This window comes from Artemia franciscana, chromosome 14, assembly GCF_032884065.1.
Source record: "Artemia franciscana chromosome 14, ASM3288406v1, whole genome shotgun sequence".
Classification (NCBI taxonomy): Eukaryota; Metazoa; Arthropoda; class Branchiopoda; order Anostraca; family Artemiidae; genus Artemia; species Artemia franciscana.
Genome location: NC_088876.1, coordinates 17,299,380 through 17,321,372, shown reverse-complemented (window position 1 = coordinate 17,321,372; position 21,993 = coordinate 17,299,380). Strand labels below are relative to the sequence as shown.

The 21,993-nt window shown below is 35.0% G+C and overlaps 1 protein-coding gene across 3 annotated transcripts in view; it reads left to right on the top strand.

Moving 5' to 3' along the window:
- The window catches only part of LOC136035409 (integumentary mucin A.1-like), a 43,462-nt gene that overhangs the window by 14,195 nt on the left and 7,274 nt on the right, over positions 1-21,993 (top strand). For all 3 annotated transcript variants that reach the window (XM_065717199.1, XM_065717200.1, XM_065717198.1), the window contains exons 3-6: positions 6,696-6,803; positions 11,457-11,564; positions 13,641-13,748; positions 16,546-16,660. In XM_065717199.1, coding sequence (XP_065573271.1) covers positions 6,696-6,803; positions 11,457-11,564; positions 13,641-13,748; positions 16,546-16,660 — 439 coding nt within the window. The remainder of the gene's footprint in view (positions 1-6,695; positions 6,804-11,456; positions 11,565-13,640; positions 13,749-16,545; positions 16,661-21,993) is intronic.

Genomic DNA, 21,993 nt, shown 5'->3' with positions numbered 1-21,993 from the left:
CAACGTTACAAATGGGTGAATCTACAATGCTTAAGCAACAGCTAAGAATATTAAGTTGAAACTTTCTAAGAGTGCTAGGGGGTATAAAATCGAAGACTTATTGTATCCGGGTATCAAATTGGTACACTTGCCATATATCAGGAATGGTTTAGGATACTAATTCGGAACTTTCAAGGAAAGCTGAGGAAATTTTGAAATAAATTAAAAGAGACCATCCAGGTTGTCAAAAGGGGATAGCCCCAATGCTTCAGATATGACTAAAGTTATGTTTGAACAGCTTAAGTGACCCAGCTAAAATTTGGAGAGAATATCAAGCGTGGGACTGAATAAGGCTCATCCTGCTCTTTTTTCTTTTTCTTAATGGCAAACAGCTGTTTTCTTAATAAACAAATGAACAGAATCAATCAATCATTCAATCAATATTTATTAATTCAAATTAAAAATATACAAAAACAATATTATGCCCCAACAGAGAGCAGATCTCGTAAGGGTGGGGCAGTAAGAATGCATAGAAAAAAAACGTCTCGTCAAACTAATATTTCCAAAAAGAAAAAAAACTAAAACAAAAAAACATAAAAGGTAGGAGACAAAAGAGGAGGCCAACCCAGCGTGAGAACACCACAGCAAACTAAATACTAAAATCTATTATTAATCAATCCCGACATCCAGGCAAAGAACCACTTTTGAAATATGTTTTTTTAAAGAATATCGACTAGTGAAACATCATGACATTTCTACCAAGTTAAGTTTATTTACAATATGAGGAATCTGGTATCTGATTGAGAATCTAGCTCTTTCTGATTTGATTGGCGGAAGGCGATACTTCCTGGAATGAATGCAGTGGGCAGAAGAAGTGGGATTCCCAATTATACCCAAATCATAGAAATTATTTGTTGAGGATTGGATATTATAATACCCCATTACTGTATGCACATCCTCAGCTGTTTGAGATTAAGTGTATTGAGAAAAATATATAAAAATTAGGTTTCTGACAGATTTTTAAGTCTCGCAGGGCGATGAACAAAAGTACCCTGAATTCTAATTGCCTTATTGTGAATTATCTGAAGAGGTGGCAGATGGACCATAAATATGTTGAGAGAAACTATGGGGCAATAATTAAAAGAATGGTATAAAATTTTAAGGATGGAAAAAGGAAACGCCTGTTTCAATCTATGAAGACAACCTAAATGATAGGCAAGTTTCTATCTCAAATAATCAGAATGCCTACGGAAAGATAAAAGCTTATCAAGAATAATTCTAAGGTAACAAAATGAATTTACTCTTTTCTTCCTACTTTGATTTACAATTAACTCATCTATGTCAATTTTATTTATCACCCGCTGTGACCACCTGAAAATTTTGAATTCATTTTTAGAAAAGTTCGGAGCTAGGCAGTTACACGCGAACCATTTATTCAAAGATTTCATTGCTCTCACCATTCTCTCAAAAAAAAGAAATGGGGGTTTAGCTTTTACTGTCGCAGCTGTATCATCTGCAAAAATTACTGCTAAGCTATTATCTTGGGTTAAACAGATTGGGAGGTCATTTATATAGATCAGAAATAGTAAGGGTCCCAATACTGATCCCTGGGGGACTCCAATATCATCAATAACGATATGGCTTGACAGATATCCATTTATTTCTACCTGAATTTTCGATCATGAAGGTAAGATTTTATTAGATGTAGGCCTTTACCTCTAATATCTGTGCTATTAATTTTTTCCATCAAGATTTCATGGTTTTTGAAAAAATGCCTTTTTTATATCATAGAAGAGAGCAGACACATGATTTTCATCATTTAGTGAATCATTAATCTCTAAGATTAGCGCAGCAATAGCTTGTTCAGTGGAATGACCCGACCCGAATCCAAACTGATTTTTAGTAAATAAATTCCTTTTATTAAAATACAATATAGTTTTTTTTGAATAGTTTTTTCTAGAACCTTAGATATTGGAGAAAGGCGATAGTTGCCTACATCTGTCTTATCACCTTTCTTATGAATTGGAATAACTCCTGCAGATTTTTATGCTTCTGGAAAGATCCCTGATGATATAGATGCGTTTAAAAGATGAAGCAATGGGACATGGATTACACAAGCAAGTTAATTCAGAATATTTGTGGAGAGCCCATCTAGACCTAGAGAATTACCACGTTTTAAATTCTTATTTACTTTCTGGAATTCACCGAAAGTAACAGGGGCCAGGAACATACTAGAATTTTCGGATGACGTTAGATAATCTTTATTTGAACCAAATAAAGATTTAGGGGATTCCAGATCAGCAGTAGTACTAAAATGGGAAAAGTAATTACAAAAAAAATCTACAAAAACATCCTTCCCCTTCAATTCAACACCATTTTCATTTATGATCACTTCAGGGTGTGATGTCTTAGTATTGTTTACAATTTTTTCCTTGATTAATTTCCTTGTAGTCCAAGGTGAATCCGACTTTCAAATGAAGTTTCATAATAAATTTGTTCACTTGTTCTAAGAATTTTAACCAGCAAATTTTTATAATTTCTAAATCGCTGTACATTATGAGCAGAGGGGTAATTGATTTTTATCTTATAGAGGTGATTTTTTTCCTTGATTGATTTTAAAAGTGATAAACTTATCCAAGGTTTTTTGGGTGAGTTTCTTTCCGGTACATAGCTCTAAGTGGGCAATGAAAATTCAGTTTTTATGGCACTTGGTATTAACCAAGTGACATATAGCAATCGTCAATTCTGTCGGTCTGTCTGTCGGTCTGTCTGTCTGTCGGTCTGTCTGTCTGTCGGTCCCGGTTTTGCTACTTTAGGCACTTCCAGGTAAGCTAGGACGATGAAATTTGGCAGGCGTATCAGGGACGGGACCAGCTTAAATTAGAAATAGTATTTCCCCAATTTGACTATCTGGGGGGGAGTGGGGGGGCGGTTAATTCGGAATTCTGAAAAATTAGAAAAAATGAAGTATTTTTAACTTACGAACGACTGATCAGATCTAAATGAAATTTGATGTTTAGAAGGATATCGTGTCTTAGAGCTCTTATTTTAAATCCCGACCTGATCTGATTACATTGGGGGGGGAGTTGGGAGGGAGAAACCTAAAGCTTGGAAAACACTTAGAGTGGAGGGATCGGGATGAAACTTAGTGGGAAAAATAAACACAAGTGCTAGATACATGATTGACATAAATGGAACGGATCCGCTCTCTTTGGGATAGTTGGGGGGGGGGGGGGGTATTTCTGAAAAATTAGAAAAAATGAGGTATTTTTAACTTAAGAACAGGTGATCGGATCTCAATGAAATTTGATATTTAGAAGGATATTGCGGCTCAGAGCTCTTATTTTAAACTCAACCAGATCTGGTGACATTGGGGGGGGGGGGAGTTGGGAGGGGGAGACCTAAAGCTTGAAAAACACTTAAAGTGGAAGAATCGGGATGAAACTTGGTGGAAAAAATAATCACGAGTCCTAGATACATGATTGACATAACCGGAACGGATCCGCTCTCTTTGGGGTATTTGGGGGAGGGGTTAATTCTGAAAAATTAGAAGGAGATTAAAATTAGAGGGAGAAACCTAAAACTTGGAAAACGCTTAGAGTGGAGGGATCGGGATGAAACTTGGTGGAAAAAATAAGCAGAAGTCTTACATACGTACTTTATATAATTGGGACGGATCTGATCTATTTGGGGGGGGGGTTAATTCTGAAAAATAAAAAAATGACGTATTTTTAACTTACGAAGGAGCGATTGGATCTTCATGAAACTTCATATTTAGAAGGACCTCGTAACTCAGATCTATTATTTTAAATCTCAACCGGATCAAGCGTAATTGGAGGGGGGCAGTTTGGGGGGTGTGGAAATCTTAGAAAATACTTAAAGCGGTGAGATCAGGATGAAACTGGATGGGAAGAATAAAAACCTGTCTAAGATACGTGACTGACATAACCGGATCGGATCTGCTCTCTTTGGTGGAATTGGAGGGGGGGGGGTAATTTTGAAAATTGAGGTATTTGTAACTTACGAAAGGGTGACCAGATCTTAATAAAATTTGATATTTAGAAGGATCTTGTGCTTTAAAGTTCTGATTTTAAATTCCAACCAGATCCTGTGACGTTGGGGGGAGTTGGAGGGGGAAACCGGGATTCTTGGAAAATGTGAAAATTGGGGTATTTTTATCTTACGAATAGATGACCGGATCTTAATGAAATTTATTTTTAGAAAGAATTCATGTCTCAGAGCTCTTATTTCAAATCCCGACGAGATCGTTTGACATTGGGGGGAGTTGGAGGGGGAAATCTTGGAAAAACACTTGGAGTGTAGGAATCGGGATGAAGCTTGGTGGATAGAATAAACAAATGTCCTTGATACGTGATTGACAGAATCGTACTGGATTCACTCTCTTTGGGGGAGTTGGGGGGAGGGGTTCAGTGATTTGGCGAGTTTGGTGCTTCTGGACGTGCTAGGACGATGCAAATTGATAGGCGTGTCAGGGAGCTGCATAATTTGACTTGATAAAGTCGTTTTCCCAGATTCGACCATCTGGGGGGCTAAAGGGAGAGGAAAAATTAGAAAAAATTTGGTATTTATAACTTACGAGTGGGTGATCGGATCTTAATGAATTTTGATATTTAGAAGGACATCGTGACTCAGAGCTCTTATTTTAAATCCTGACCGGCATTAAGCCTCTTATTTTCCTTTTTAAATCAATCTATTGATTCATAGAATTTTGTTAGAGCTCATACCATATGATCTCCTGGCTCTTAGCTCTTTTCGCCTCGTCACAAGTGCCATATGAGCTCTTAGCTCTTGTTTGTTCAGAATTCGGTAAAATACATCTAAGGATGTATTTGGATCATTCTCGTTATTAACTTCACTCCAATCTATATCGCTAAGATTAGATTTCAGTTCATTCATAATTACGTTTGAGAAATTTCTCCTTTTCACAGGGTTTTCTTTATTGGCTATCTTTTGTGCTCTTAAGTCAGACATTAAAACAAAACGAAATTTCATCGAATAATCAATTCAAATGTACAACGTTCTGAAATGCTCTAAACAAAAGTAGGACTAATGTCCATATAATTTATGTAGCCCACAGCGTCATTAAGGCCTTGTAGAAAACAAAATATATTTTTACCATTTTCTAGTCATGGATTTTAACGCTTTAAGATCAAATACTGCTGAGGTTTCAGGGGACTGGTTTTATTATATATTTAACATTTTTCTTTATTCCTATTTTTATTTTTATTCTTGCGTTTTTTGGTTTTCGTGCTGATTTTTTGACGAATAAATACTATACAACTCAAAATAAAAATTATTTTCAATGAATTGCAAATGATACTCTATCAAAGAGTTGATTCGAATGGGAATTAAAAGTTCTAGTGCCCTCTTTAAGTAACCAAAAAGATTGGAGGGCAACTAAGCCCCCTAACCCTCCCCCTTTTTTCCAAAACTGTCAGACAAAAATTTCTAGATATCCTTTATGTTCATCATATTCGAAAGACTCAAAAACTATGCTTTTGGATATAATTTGATCTCCTACGGCCCAAGGGAAAATATCTTCAAGCTATGAAATTTCCCCGTTGTTTACGCATAGTGTTTATTATTGGGAAGTATGTATAAATTTTTGTATGGGGGGGGGAGGATTTTCTGATAGGGTTTTTCAACGGGGGAATTTACCAGGGACAGGGAGTTTTCCAGGGGTTAATTCATTAGTGGAAAATATACCCTGGGCGAATTTTCAGAGAATTCTTAAACAAAAGTCTTTTTATATGTCTTAGTTTGTCTTTTCCGTCTCAATTTTACGCGTATTACATTATAAAAACAAGTTTCTTTCAGCTGAAAGTAAGGAGCAATATTAAAGCATAAAACGAACAGAAATTATTGCGCACATGAAAGGGGTTGCCCCCTCCTCAACACCTCACTCTGTGTGCTAAAGTTTGAATTTTGTTCCAATTCTTTAAGAACAACTCATGAAACACAAGGGTCGTTTAATTAGAACAACAAGTTTTTTTAAAAAATACGAAAAGCTTTAGCATAAAGAGCAAGGTGTTGAGGAGGGGTAATCTCCTTCATATTCGTAATAATTTCTGTTAGGTTCAAGTTTCGATGTTGTTCGTTATTTTCAGTTTAAAAAACTTGTTTTTTAAATGTATTCTCTAAAAGGCTTAGGTAGCTTTAGCCCTACTCCTGTTTCTGGTAACTTTTGTCGGTCTCAAGTTTGATTCAATTAAAGAAACAGGTTTTTTTCAACTGAGAGTAAGAAGCAACGCTAAAACTCAAAACAAACACAAATTATGCCATATATGAAGGTGTAGCCTCCTTCTGCAATACCTTGCTCTTCACACTAAAGTTTTTACCACTTTAAAAATGCTTCCTATTTTAAATAATCGGACCTTGTGTTTCAGGAGTCGTTCTTAAGAAATTGGGACACAGTCAAACTTGGGAAGAATAAATCAAACCTCAAACGTGCAGAATTCCAAAAGAACAGTCATTTCAAGCTTAAAATGATCTGACACACCAGAAATAAGAGTTGGATGATGCAAGATTAGACACAATAAGATCTATAATTTTATTTTCTCTTTATTAAAGTCAAAATGAATTGTGAATATTGTATTTTATTAGTAAAACAATTAATAACACGAATGGGAGTCGAAATTTCCAACTTCTAACAAATTGATATTAATTTACAAACATTACACCTCACATATTTTTAGCTCAGACCAAACAAGGTCAACAGAAGAAGCGACAACTGAAGATCGTGTTACCACTACAAGAGTCCCCGAGACTACGACAGAAATAAGCAACGCAACCCTAACAACAAGGTAAATACTTTCGCTATTCGTCTTATGCATAACTGCAAATCGACTCTAGACAAAATTATAATGAAACTAAATATTAAGACTGAAATAAGAAGCAGGACATCTACTGATACTCCTCCCCAATTACTGATGCAAGACTGATTACTGATTACTGATTGAACCTTCTAGAGGATATTTCTGTGGGGAAGGGGATTTCTTCGTGGAAGTGGGGCTAGATTTCCTGGCATAATTTAAAAACTATCCTATTCACTCTTTATTATATTATAAAAACAAGTTTTTTCAGCTGAACGTAAGGAGCAACATTAAAGCTTAAAGCGAACAGAAATTATTGCGCACATGAAGGGGATTGCCCCCTTCTCAGCACCTCGCTATGTGCGCTAAAGTTTGAATTTTGTTCCAATTCTTTAAGAACATCTCTTAAAACACAAGGATCGTTTAATTAGAATAACAAGAAGCTTTTTTAAAAGTACTAAAAACTTCAGGATGAAGAGCGAGGTGTTTAGGAGTGGCAATCCCCTTCATATTCATAATAATTTTTGTTCGTTTTAAGTTTTTATGTTGTTCGTTATTTTCAGTTGGAAGAACAGGTTTTTTAAGTGTATTTTCTAAAATGCTAAGGTAGCTTTAGCCCTTTTTGTTTCTGGTAAATTCCGTCGGTTTCAAATTTGATGAAACAAAAGACACAATTTTTTTTCAACTGAAAGTAAGAAGAAACATTAAAACTCAAAACAAACACAAATTATGCCGTATATGATGGTGTAGCTCCCCTTTGCAATACCTTCATGATAAAGTTTTTTTTCCATTTTAGGGAAAGGTTCCAATTGTAATTAAACGGCCCTTGTGTTTCAGGAGTCGTTCTTAAGAATTTTGGACAAACTGTCAAACTTTTGAAGAATAAATTAAACCTCAAACGTACAGAATTCCAAAAGAACAGTCAATTCAAACTTAAAATGATCTGATACACCAGAAATAAGAGTTGGATGATGCAAGATTAAACACCCTAAAATCTAAAATTTTATTTTATTTTTATTATAGTCAAAAGTGTATTTTATTTGTAAAACAACTAATAAGAAAGATGGAAAACTGAAATTTCTAACTTCTGACAAATTAAGATTTGCAAATAATAGGTACAACAAATGAATGTGGGACTACCAGATCCTAAAGCCCTCTATAAAGCTAGTGCTATTTGGAAATTGAAATGCATTCTGAATAATGTGATTTTTCCTTGTTAAAACATCAACAACAAAAAGGAACTAAACCGTAATACTTAACAGAGCCAAATAAAATAGTTTATTATTTGGAATAACTACATTTCTGACTTTGACTTAATTTGAAAATCACAAATAGCATCTTTTTTTGTCTAGAAAAACATTTTAGATTTTAAAATGGATTCAAAAGTACTGAATAAAAATTTGAATCAACATTGGTGGTTTTTGTAGTAATCTGTTTGGTTTGTTGAAGCAATATTCATAATCAGTCGATCAATTTATATTTAATAAATTTAATGTGTATACATTTGAAAGGCATTAAACAATCGTGGTTACGAACTATAAGTAAGGTCAACCCAGCCCAATAGTAACTGAAATTTTGAGAAGAAGTATAACGGATATGTGTTAATTTTTTTCCCCAGGAGAGACCTCTATCGAAACAGTAGTCCTAAAATATCGTAAGAGGGTTTATTCGAACTGAAATTGAAAGTTCTATTGCCCCGTTTAAGTGACCAGAGTTTTGAAGGGCAACTAGGCTCCCTCCCTCGTCTCCTGTTTCCTGAAAATCGTCCGGTTAAAATTTTGAAATAGGCTTTTTGTTCATTGTAATTGAAAGGCCCAATAACCATGCCTTGGATATGAAATGACCCCCACAAAGCTCCAGCAAAAAGGTCCTTAAGCTATAAGAATTTCCTTATGTTTACACATAGCATTTGTTATTGGGAAGCATTCATACATTTTAGGGTGGGAAGAAAAATTCGAGTAATTCAAACTAAATATGCATAGAAATCACTACAAGAACAACCTTTTAAAACAAACAAACTTTCATTGTGTTCATAAACAAAACAAACTTCCATCGAATAACCAATTCAAGCGTAAAACGTTTCAAGCGTAATTTTTTGAGTTAAAAAAAGGGAATAGTTGTGGGAAAAGTCAAAGTCACGGCCAATTGTAGAAAAAGCCAAGTCAGATTGTACAATTAAATGGGCATCAAGTGCAAGGTTAATTTTAACCCTTTGATTGCCATTGGTACTATCTCCCACTTATGCTACACCTCTCATGCATGTCACTCCACAATGCCGAACTAGAGTCAACCTGTTGAGGTTCTACCTTGCATTTTCGCAATTATAATTGCCAAATTGACAATTATAATGGAAAATTGTCGATTATAACTGAGAAAGGCAAGCGTAATTCAAGCGTAAAACGTTTTGAAATTCCCTAAACAAGAGCAGGACTAATACCCATATAATTTCTGTAGCCCAAAGCGTCATTAAGGCATTATAAAAAACTAAATATACTTCTAACATTTTCTAGTCCTGGATTTTAACGCTTAAAAATGAAATAACGCTGAGATTTCGGGGAATTATTGTTATTATATATTTAAAATTAGTCTTTTTTCCTAGTTTTCCTTCTTGTTTTTACTTACTTTGATTACTGGAGTGAATTTCTTTCTTTATCTTTCGTTTTGTGGTTGTTGTTGATGTTTTGACGAATAAAAACCCTCAAAACAAAATTATTGTCAATAAACTGCAAATGGCGCTCTATCAAACAATTCGCTGTAATGAACTGTAACGAAAGTAAAGAGCAACCCGGCTCAATACTAACCGAAATTCTCAATTTTGAATTTTTATACTGACTGATATATCAAAAGAACCGGCTTATTATGCTGATTACAAATATATAAGTTTCATAAAGTTTAGTCTTGAGAAAAGTTGAGAAAAGTTGCCTTTTTTTAAGGAAGAAAAAACCTCTAACAGTTATAGAATTAGTCATAAGTCATAAGAACAGAATTAACAGTCTTAGTGAAAATCATATCATTAGATTCAGCGGGTCAGAGAACCCTACTGTAAAGGCTTCAAGTCTCTATCTGCAACAATGTGGAATTTCGTATTTTTTGCCAAAAGAAAGATCACGGATATGTGTAAAAAAAATTTTCTCAGGGGTGATTGCATCAACACAGTGGTCCTAAAAATTGCGAGGGGGCTTATTCTAACCGAAATTAAAAGTTTTAATGCCCTTTTTAAGTGACCAAAAATATTGGAGGGCGGCTAAGCCCCTTCAACCACCCCTTTTTCCCGAAATCTTTCTATTAATACATTGAGTTAGAAATTCTCTTCATTATAGTTGAAAGATCCAACAACTATGTCTTAGATATAACGTGGCCTCCCCCGATTTTCAGCATGTTTGAATTCCCGGGAAAAAATTCCACAGAAGAGAAGAAATCCGGAACGACCGGGAAAACGATTAGAAATTAAAGTCTTTTTCATATGAAAGTATGCTAAGGAGAATTTTTCAGGCTGAAGCGTACGTAATAAATTTTGCAGGGGGGGGGCAGCTGTTCCGCAGGGATGGAATAGTTTAGAGGAAATTTTACAGGGGTGGGGTGTATTTTACGTGGGAGGAAATTATCTTGGATGAGTTTCCGGTGAGGGAAGGGAATTTTTCATAATGGGTGAGTCAGATTTACCGGCATCATTTGAAAAACGAGCAGAAATTAATTTAAAAAATCCAGTTTTTTCAACTGAAAATAAGGAGCAACATTAAAACTCAAAATACACAAAAATTATTCCGTATATCTAGGGACAGCCCCTCTTCTCAATACCTTGCTCTTTGCGCTAAGGTTTGAGAGTTTGATCTAATTTCTTAGAAACGGCTCCTGAAAATAAATAGGTCAGGTTTTAAAATGCTAAAAAGTTTAGCGCAAGAACTAGGTATAGAGGAGAGGGGTAACTCCTTCATATACAGAATATTATCTTTTTATTTCGATTTTAATGTTTTTCCTTAATTACAGTTAAAAAAAAATTTTATTTAATAAAAACAAGTTTTTTCCCCTGAAAGTAAGGTACAAGATTAAAATTTAAAACGAACAGAAAATATTCCGTATATGACCTTATATATTGCCTTCTCTGCAATATCTCACTGATTATTAAACGTCAAATTTCTAATTTAACGTCTTTTCGTTTGAGGTGTTGTTCTTAAAGAATAGGGACAAAAAAACAAAGTTTAGCGAACAAGGCCCGCTCTTTTTGTGAAAATTTCTGCTCTTTTTCAGTTTTTTATTTAAATTTTCAAATTTTCATCTACGTTAATTAGTACAATCTGCCTGATTGGGGGCTCTCTTTAATTTGAGTGTGGCAGCAGACCCTTACATTTTCCCTTTGACTCCCATTTTAAATTCCAGAGGATTATTCTGACAGAAACGTCTAGGTTACCCCTGAATTTAATCATCTTTATAAATTGCACTGTTTAAAATATTTTTCCAGAGTGGAGGGGGGTGGTTTCTCAAATATAAAAATTATTTTTTGAGAGTGAAAGCCCATCCCCCTCTAAGTAATCCCCCTAAGTATTTTATTAGTAAAACAATTAATAACACGAATGGGAAATCGAAATTTCCAACTTCTAACAAATTGATATTAATTTACAAACATTACACCTCACATATTTTTAGCTCAGACCAAACAAGGTCAACAGAAGAAGCGACAACCGAAGATCGTGTTACCACTACAAGAGCCCCCGAGACTACGACAGAAATAAGCAACGCAACCCTAACAACAAGGTAAATACTTTCGATATTCGTCTTATGCATAACCGCAAATCGACTCTAGACAAAATTATAATGAAACTAAATATTAAGACTGAAATAAGAAGCAAGAATAAGAACTCAAAATTTTTATAGTGAAGTGTTTCACAGATTCTTCATTGTCAATGGTGGATATTAGGCAAAAATTTTGACTTTTCAAATTACTATTTAGAAAATTCCTCCGGAAAAAGTGTTTGAAGAAAAATTGAAAAACCAATAGAAATAAAGTCATACCATTAGTTAGTCTTAACATTAACAGAAACTTTAATAATTAAGTAAATAAAATAAAAACTAAGTAGCAAAAACTAGGAAAAAAAGACTAGCCAGGGGCATGGTGAAAATATCACCTCCCACAGTCCCAAGAGCTTTGAACTATGCAAGTTGTCCAATGCTTACCTATGCGTTTTATTATTGACTTTAGGGGAATGCTTGAGGAGGAATATTGAACTAAACAAGACGCCACTGTTTGCCTTCATCAAGCAGTTTGTGGTAACGAACTGTAGTAAGGAGCGACCCGGCTCAATAGTAACCGAAACTCTAAAAAATGAAATTTTGATACCAATAGTTACATCAAAAGAATCGCATTTTAATGCTGATTTTAAATTTACAAGTTTCATCAAGATCAATTATACCCATCAAATGTTACGAGCCTGAAAAAATTTGCCTCATTTTAGAAAATAGTTGGACACACCCCCTAAAAGTCATACAATCTTAACGAAAATCACACCATCAGATTCAGCATATCAGATAACCTTATTGTAGAAGTTTCAAGCTCCTATCTACAAAAATGTGGAATTTCGCATTTTTTGCCAGAAGACAGATCACAGATGCGTGTTTATTTGTTTGTTTTTTTCCCAGGGGTGATTGTATCGACCAAGTGGTCCTAGAATCTTACGAGAGGGCTCATTCTAACGGAAATTAAAAGTTCTAGTGTCCTTTTTAAGTGACCAAAAATCAGAGGGCACCTAGGCCCCCTTTCACGCTCATTTTTTCCCAAAAGTCACCAGATCAAAAATTCTGAGATAGCCATTTTATTCACCGTAGTCGAAAAACCTAATAACTATGTCTTTAGGGACGACTTTCTCCCCCACAGTCCCCGTGGGAGAGGCTGCAAGTTGAAAACTTTGACCTGCGTTTACATATAGTAATGGTTACTGGGAAGTGTACAGACGTTTTCAGGGGGATTTTTTTGGTTTAAGGGGAGAGTTGAGAGGAGGGGTTATGTGGGGGAATATTTCCATGGAGAAACTTCTCATGGGGGAAGAGAATTTCAATGAAGGGAGCGCAGGATTTTCTAGCTTTATTTGAAAAAACAATGAAAAAATAAATATGAAAAATTTTTTCTACTGAAAGTAAGGAGCAGCATTAAAACTTAAAACGAAGAAAAATTATTACGCATATGATTGATTTACCTCCTCGTTATACCTCACTCTTTACGCTAAAGTATTTTTAGTAATTTTAACTATTTATTCTACGGCCTTTGTGATTCAGAGGTCATTCTTAAGGAATTGGGACACAATCTAAGCTTTAGTGTAATAAGCGAGGTATCGGCAAGGGTTGAGCCCCCTCATATACGCAATAAAAACATACGAATATAGAAGTTCGTTACGTAAGTTAATTCTTAAGTGACGCATATTTTTTACCAATGATAAAGTTTGTTAAAAATTAAAAGTTCTAGTTGCTTTTTTAAGCGATCAAAAACTTGGAGGGCAACTAGGCCTCCTCCTTCGCTTCTTTTTTCTCAAAATCTTCCGATTTATTGCAATTAATTAATATACAAATTTTGTTTTAATTATTTATGTGCGGAGAGCCAAGACCAAAACATGGATTAATTCAAAAACGTCCAGAAATTAAATTAAAAAAAAACAACAAGTTTTTGTAACGGAAAGTAAGGAGTAAAAGTAAGGATTTTTATTAAAAATCCCCCTAAGTATTTAATCCCCCTAAGTATTTTATTAGTAAAACAATTAATAACACGAATGGGAAATCGAAATTTCCAACTTCTAACAAGTTGATATTAATTTACAAACATTACACCTCACATATTTTTAGCTCAGATCAAACAAGGCCAACAGAAGAAGCGACAACTGAAGATTGCGTTACCACTACAAGAGCCCCCGAGACTACGACAGAAATAAGCAACGCAACCCTAACAACAAGGTAAATACTTTCGCTATTCGTTTTATGCATAACTGCAAATCGACTCTAGACAAAATTATAATGAAACTAAATATTAAGACTGAAATAAGAAGCAGGACATCTACTGATACTCCTCCCCAATTACTGATGCAAGACTGCACACCATTATAAACGATTTTACGAAACCTTGAAGCATTTGACACATTAAACGGAGCTTAAAACTAATTGTTTAAAACACTACTGCGTTTTTTAAGAGCAGACATGAAACAGCACAAATATAGTTCCTCAAAGACTGAGTGTGTAGTTTTTCGTTAATCTTGAAATTTTCATCTGATTGTATTTTGACTATTAAAATGGATACATCAAAAGAATCAGATATTGATGCATATTCAAAAAATATAAATTTCTTGAAGTTTAATGTTACCCATCAAAGGTTACGAGCCTGAGAAAATTGACTATTTTTGGGGGAAATACCCCTAAGAAATCCAGTGATTGTAATGAAAATCAAACCATGAAATTCTGAATATCAGAGAATTCTACTGTAGAGGTTTCAAGCTCCTAATTACAAAAATGTAGAATTTTGAATTTTTTTGCCAGAAGCAAGGTTATGTGTGCGTGTTTATTTGTTTGATTTTTAGATTGTTTTCCCCAGGGGTGATCGTATTGAACTAGCAATCCAAGAAGAACCAAGAGGGCTTATTTGATCGCAATTAAAAGTTCAAGTGCTCTATTTGAGTGACCAAAAATATTGGAAGGTAGCTAGCCCCCCTCCTATTCCTCTTTTTTTATCCAAAATTATCAAATCAAAATCTTTAGATAACCATTCCCTTACACATGGTCGAAAGATCTAATAACTATGTTTTGAGGATGATTTGATCTCCCAAAGCCCCTGGGAGATGGGCTGCAAGTTATGAACTTTACATGTTGCTTACATATAGTATTGGCTATTGGAAAGATAAATATATCTTTTTGAGGGGGGGGAGGTTTCTGGTGGGGGTGTTTACATGGGAGGATCATTCGATAGATGAGTTTTTATGAGTAAGGAAATTTTTCATAGGAGGGGGGGGGGCTGGATTTTCCTGCATTAATTAAAACTATCAGAAAACAAATTAAAAGAAATTTTTTCAACTTAAAGTAAGCAGCAACATTGAAATTTAAATAAACAGGAATTATCACGTAAATGAAGGGGTTGCTTCCTCATCAGTTCCTCGCTCTTTACGCTAAAATGTTTTTAGGATTTATAAAATGCTTGTTATTCTAATTAAACGGTCCTTGTGTATCAGCAGCCATTCTTAAATAATTTGAACAAAAGTCAAACTTTAGCATAAAAAGCAAGGTACCGAGGGGGGTCTAACCCCCTCATATAAGTAGTAATTTCTGTTTGTTTTAAGTTTTAATGCTGCTCTTTACTCTCGGTTAAAAAAAAAATACTTTTTTTTTCGGCACAAGATTTTTGGACCCGTTTCTGACGTCACAAATCTCTTTCCTTGAACCTGAAAAAGAGTTTCGTTTTTTTTTCGATAAAAAACAAAGTATTTAATTCTGCCTTCTGAAAATTTTATATGTTACTTGAGCCCATTTCAAAATGTGTAGCAATCACAGGCAATATTAGTGAGTTCTTTGCTCCACTTCTGACCTGAAAGGCATTTGATAGCATAATATATATTCCTCATTCAGTGACAAGTTATACAGTCAACTCAGAAATCTTCACAGCAGAGTTACAGCTGAAGATGACCCAAAGAACATGAAAAGTATAGGATTACTGCTCTTCCGGCAAAATCTTAAATTTAAGAACTTCAATTCGGAGAGCAAAAACCTCGATATCTACTTTTACGCATGCTGATTGTTCCTACTAAGACCCCATAATTAGCACACAGAATTGAAAAGGTACTGAGTCATATAGATATTTTACTTAGGCTAGGTAGTGTCAATTTTGGTTTCCCAGACTAGTAGCACTTTCTTCAGAAAAAGGTTCTGTTTGACTACAACTACTACTAATAATTCGCCGCAGCACCAGGCCACCTGAGGCCAACACAGCCACGCATCCCCTCTAGCCCAATATATTCAAGGGCTCCCTCTTTAAACCCGCCCAGGAGGTTCCCATTTCCATTAATCTAGAGTTATGACATCCTGCAACCCCAGACGAGGATGACCTGCTTTCCGTTTAGCCCCAGACGGTTTGCCAAAAAGGACATTCTTCGGCAATCTATCATCCTTCATCCGTAGAACAGGGCCTAGCCATCTAAACCTTTCTTTCATTACAGCTCTAGAAAGTGGGACTGAACCATATTTTTTTGTACAACCTACTCTTTGAAATACGGTCAGCCAGCCGGGTACCCAGAACAGTCCGTAGGTAATTTCTCTGGAAAACATCTAGTAAATTGGCATCCAGTTTTTGGAGCACCTATGCTTCAGAGCCATATTTGACCACTGTCATCACTGTACCTTTCAATATTCTAATCTTAGTTTGCAGACTTATCTTCCTATTCTTCCAAACTTTCTTAACTGTGAAAAAACACCCTGAGCCTTGGCTTTTCTGCTTTTAATATCTTCACTGCTCCCACCGTCTTTACTAATAATACTACCAAGGTAGGCAAAGCTGCCCACTGATCAATCTTTTCGTTACCCAACATCACCTCTTTATCTTTACTCATTCCTAGCCTTAGTGACTTCGTCTTCTTAACATTAATTTTCAAACCTATTCTAGCACCCTGAATTACTTCTGTTTGCGCTGCTTGAAAATTACACGTGTAAGTATCTTGGACTAGAAAACCTTAATGTACATAAAAATTTAGTAATATTTTTATTTCCTTGTTAGTCCACCACCTTCTGTACAGTGCTCTCTCAGTCTTATACAGCCTAACTTATGGTATTGGACAACTCCTGAGTATCCTGAAACGTATTCTACTAGCATTTGTACGGAACAGTTTAAGGTAAATTTTTGATTCAAGGATTAAAATAAAGATAAAAAAAAATTCTTAGTTTATTCAGTTGTATTAAAATTACCTAAATTATTTGGAGAGATAAGATATCATCCTCAAAAGCCTATATTATTTAGCAACCATTTTAAAAGAAAAGTTAGTAACTGCAGCATACATATTTCAATCCACCCTCTCTGAGAGACAAATGTAGTCTCTGTCACTTTAAATAAAATAAATACCCTCCAAAACATTACATATCTTGCACCCATACAGGAAAATAGAATATTGTACCTTAATCCAAGTTGGATCCAATAAGTGATATGGAGAAAAACACTTTAGTTAGGTTTAGATCTATCTATTAAAAGTACAACTTCCAAGCTTCTCAAAAATTGCATCAGCTTTAGCGAGTCTCAGGTTGAACTTCAATCTAGAGTGCAGAACCTGAAAGGGGTATCATCCCCTCATATTTAGGGTGATCCCTATTTGATTTAGTTATTACTATCAAACTTTACTTCAATAAAAAAAACTGCTGATTTTTTTATATGCCTTTTTAACTGTTAAAAGTTTTTTTCAATGAAAATACAAGAAAAAAGATTGAAATCTAGGGGGGAGGGGATAAATTTCTCCCTGCTTCCTTTGTTGGTACTACTCTTTCCAGATTGACAGAAGGAGTAGAAGCAGTGGAAAGATGGTCAATATCTTTGACTTTGGTTGCATTATATTTTATCTGTAGTAAAAGTTTCCCGTAGATAGGGTTAAAAACATTTTCCGTACGGCTGTAAACTCACATCTGTGATTTGTGCCAAGATGGCTCTATACAATTTTTTGAAGGCCGTGTGCAAAGAAACACTCTCCATGAATGATCCAAAAATGTATTGGTTGGGTTTTAAATTTATGTCTAAAATTATTTTGGCCAACGGATCAATTCAGAAGGGATCAATGCACAAACAATCAGTTCCCAAAATATCAGTTTACCTGAAAGCGAGGCAAAATCCGATTATTTCTTCTGAATGACTTGGAACTTAAATCCTTTAGGGGACCATAATTCCCCAGCTATATTGATTTGAAGGTCCCTGGCAAAAATTTGGAGACTCACCCCTTGAAATGCAATTATTTTTAAAGCCCCCGGCACCCCTCCCCTCCTCGCCTTATGAAAAGGCCAACATGCATCCCTCTCACATTTATTGTTGGTGTACAACTATACAACTGTCTAACCCAAACTAAATCTACGTATACACCATATATAATAACTTACAATTTTAACCCATTACCGTTCAGATATCAAAAGGTTCGAGGAAATAGTAACCAAACTCTAAAAAAACTAAAGTTTGGAAAAAATATGTATTAAAAGAATCTCCATTTTATGCTATTTGCAAATACTCATAACTTATTAATTTTATTGGTAATCAGCAAACGTAAAGGTAGCTTATATTTCGAAAAAGGCTTGTATACCTTTCTATTGAGTGGATTCTTTTAACATCGAATGGGATTCGTCTTTCTACTGTAAAACTCAAAAGACTTGAACCTTATATCTGGACTTTCTTGGGCGATAGTGGCCCAAATATACAATTTTTTTAAGTTTCAAGCAAAGGACCTCTCCCAAAACATGAAAAAAAAAATTAATGGCTGGATTGAAACTTGTATATCTAATGCGTTTAGTCAAGAATACCTCGATACATACACACCAACACAAACACAAAATTGTAAAAATATTGGTTCACCTGAAAGTAAGGCCCAAAAAAGGGACGAAAAACAAGGTTTTTCTGAACAGCATGAAATTTAGTATGTAAGTAACTGGGTCAATGGGATCCCAGTTTCTCTTTCAAATTGATTTGAAGGGTCTCTTAGAAAGTTGGAAATTTTCCCCTTAGAATGCAATTTCTAAGGTCTCAAACAAACCGCAAGCCCGTGAAAAAATCAACAGATTTCTCCCTCTCACTAACAGTTGGTGTGTGATTATGATGTACTGTGAAACTGGTAGTAATACTGCGTACACATATTATATAATAGATGTTTATTTCGTATCATTTCCGTTCATATATCAAACGTTTCGTGCAAGTAACAGCCGAAACTCCAAAAAGCGAAGTTTGTAAATAGTCTGAGCCAACACTCTTACGTTACCTATAATAAAGAATCATAAGACTTAAATGTGTATTTATCTTAATATTGTTCACTTCCATCTCACATGGAAGAGGTGGTCATATAAACTTCAGAGAGGGTTTATTCCATTTGAAAACTGAATGCTATAGGGCTCAATTTAAGAGTCAAAAGTGATCTGGATGGGGGGGGGAGAAACCCCTCCAAAAACCTTTTTAAATGCCCTCCCACAAAAATATTTAATTAAATTTTGAAATAGCTACTTTGCTTAAAAGGTTAACGAACATTGCCTCTGGGATTGACATAGCCCCAAATACCCCTGGGACAAGGGCTATACATAATCGAAAAGTCTAATAACTTTATCTCCAGGATCTCTACGCACCCTACAGTCCCAAGACAATGATTAGAAGCTATGCAATTCGCTTGGAGTTTGCTTTCATGTTTTATAATCACAAAAATGGGAAAATCCTTCATCCTGGAGTTAAAGTTATATTTGCAATATCTTTGGATACTTCATCCCAAGTTAGAATGAAATAAGATTTGAGGGGGGAACATATTAACACATTTTAGTAAGACAGAAATAAGTAAAGTACCTCCAGGATTTGCTTTTCAGAACGCAAATAAGCAAATCAAACGCTCAACCTTAGCATATGTCATCTAATCTACACAAATAAATGTGAAAATACATAATTTTTTTCACAAGTGTTCCAACACACAATAAAATATAACAGCATTATACCCAAAATCATCTGCCCTTCAATGTGCTTGAAAAATGGAATTAAAAACAACAACAAAACTAATCTTTATATTATCTACCTTAGATGTTTCCAGCCTGCTTTCGAATCTTCACATTCTTTGGTATCATTTTAAACAAGAATTCAAATCATTAATATATACCCTAAAACGTCAAAGGGCCAAACAAAGAGCCCTGTGGAATTCCACATTTTATATTCACGTAATCGAATTGAACACTTCTAGCATAAACACAGTGTTTTCGTCCCTCGAAAATTCGAAAAATACCCGTCCCATAGGCTAAGGGTGTTTACTTAAATTTCCAGGACTGCTAAAACTATTACTACGATTGCAACTACAACTATGACTACTTACAGATGTGCCATCTAACTTCTTGCAAATATAAATACTTGCAGCGACGATTAAGACTACTTGCGATTGCAGCTACTTGCAACTTAGACCACTTGCGACAATAGCTACTTCTGACTGTGACAAGTCCTAGCCGAGGGGATGGGTGCGCTGGATTTAGGATTTTTTTGTCCGAGAGGGTGAGGGTTCGAATCCTAGGGTACCTAATTATTTGGTTTGGGGCGGGGGTCAGTGGCCTAGCTCTGTAAGCTTAGCCAGAGTTTATCCAGCTCTAAATGGGTACCTGGAGAAATCTGCGGAAGTTAAAAAGGAGGAGTGAGCGAAAGCACAAGATGGTTGGATTGCATTTCCTGGCTGAAGGGCCAAGAAAAGAAGATCATTACTGCTGGTAGGGACTGTAAAGTGCATTGCTGTATTCTTTACCTTTTTTCACTGCAACAAGTAGTGACTGCAACTACTTGTAACTTGTGATTGCGACTGTGACTATGGCTATTTGTGATTGCACTTGTGACTAATTGCGAACACGACTACTTGGAACTGTTATTACTTGCGATTACGACAACTTGCTATACGTAACTACTTGTGACTGTTACTACTTTTTGCTACGTATATTTACAACTGTGACTACTTGCTACATCAACTAATGGTAACTGCGACAGCCTGTGATTGCAACTGCAACTACTCGTAACGATGATTGCAAATACGACTACTTGAATCTACTACTTTGGCTATTTTGTATGACTGTGATAAATTGAAAATGTAACAACCTGTAACTGTGACTGTAGCTACTTGCAACTGTGAATGCGACAACTCGTAATTCCAGCTGCTACTACTTGCGGCTGCAACTACTATTGCTAGAAATATAATTGTTATTAAGATTGTGACTGTGATTGCAAATTTTTATGCTATTTCTGCTACTAAATTACAACTATTGAACTAAATCAAACGGGTTTAAGTAAATCATGATTCTCAAAATGGCATAATGCATCCAGTTTGTTAAAAGGGCTAATCTACAATACCTCACGAATGTCTAGGGCTATTAAATTGGAATTTTCATTGGTTTTTGGGGGGGAGGGGGTCGTTGCACTAAAGAATTAAACACTAGGTTCATCTAAATTGTCAAAATATGGGCACATCCTTATTAATCTAAAAAACAAACATAGCCATCAATCTAAAACTTTCAGGGAATGCTAAAGGGGATATAAAACAAAATCAAAAGACAATAGGTGCATCCCGGTTGTCAATGGGCTTAAATACAGATCTCAGGAGTGGCTAAGAATATTAAGTTGGAACTTTCAGTAAATATCAATTTGGATGTTGAAATAAATCAAAAGACACGTTGTTGTCAAAAGACCAAGTTGTCAAATTGGCATACATGCATTAGCTCAGTAACAGTTTCTTTTGAAACTTTCAGAGAATGTCTAGGGAGATGTTGAATTTAATTAAAATACAATTATGTGCATCATGGTTGTCAAAGGTGTGTATCTGCAATATCAGAGGAACATTCAATGCCCTCTTCTTGAAACTTTAAGGAAATGTTGAGGGGGATATTCCAATAAATCGAGGGAGATTATTTACATCTAGTTTGACAGAATAGCATATGTAAAATATTTAAAAAATGGCTAAGACGTTATGCTTGAGATTCCAGGAAAGTTTGAGAGGTATGTTGAACTAAATCAAAAGACAATATTCGCTTCCAAGTTGTTAGAAAGATGTTTTCTCTACAACATTCTAACATATATTCATTCTCCTATCTATTTTCATTAATCTGTAATATTTTGAATATTTCACCAGGACGATTCTTTGGAATATATTATCTATAAATTACAGTTGAATCAAAATCTTAGCTCAAAAGCCATTCTAAGCCTTGATTTCAAATTGAATGGAATTTTTACAATAATCACATCAAATACTATCAAAGCAAATGCAACAGTCTCATTTTATGATGTTTACAATTTAAATTCAAATCAAACATTCTAATTTTTCAGCCGAAAACCAGGAAATTGGAGAAATATTCACTATATTAACCAATGATATCGAAAACGAACAGAAACTATTAAAAAAAAAAACTCCAAAAAAGAAGCTTTTCAAACAAAAATAAAAATTCATTTTAAACTAAAGGTAAACAGAAAGGTACTCCTATTATA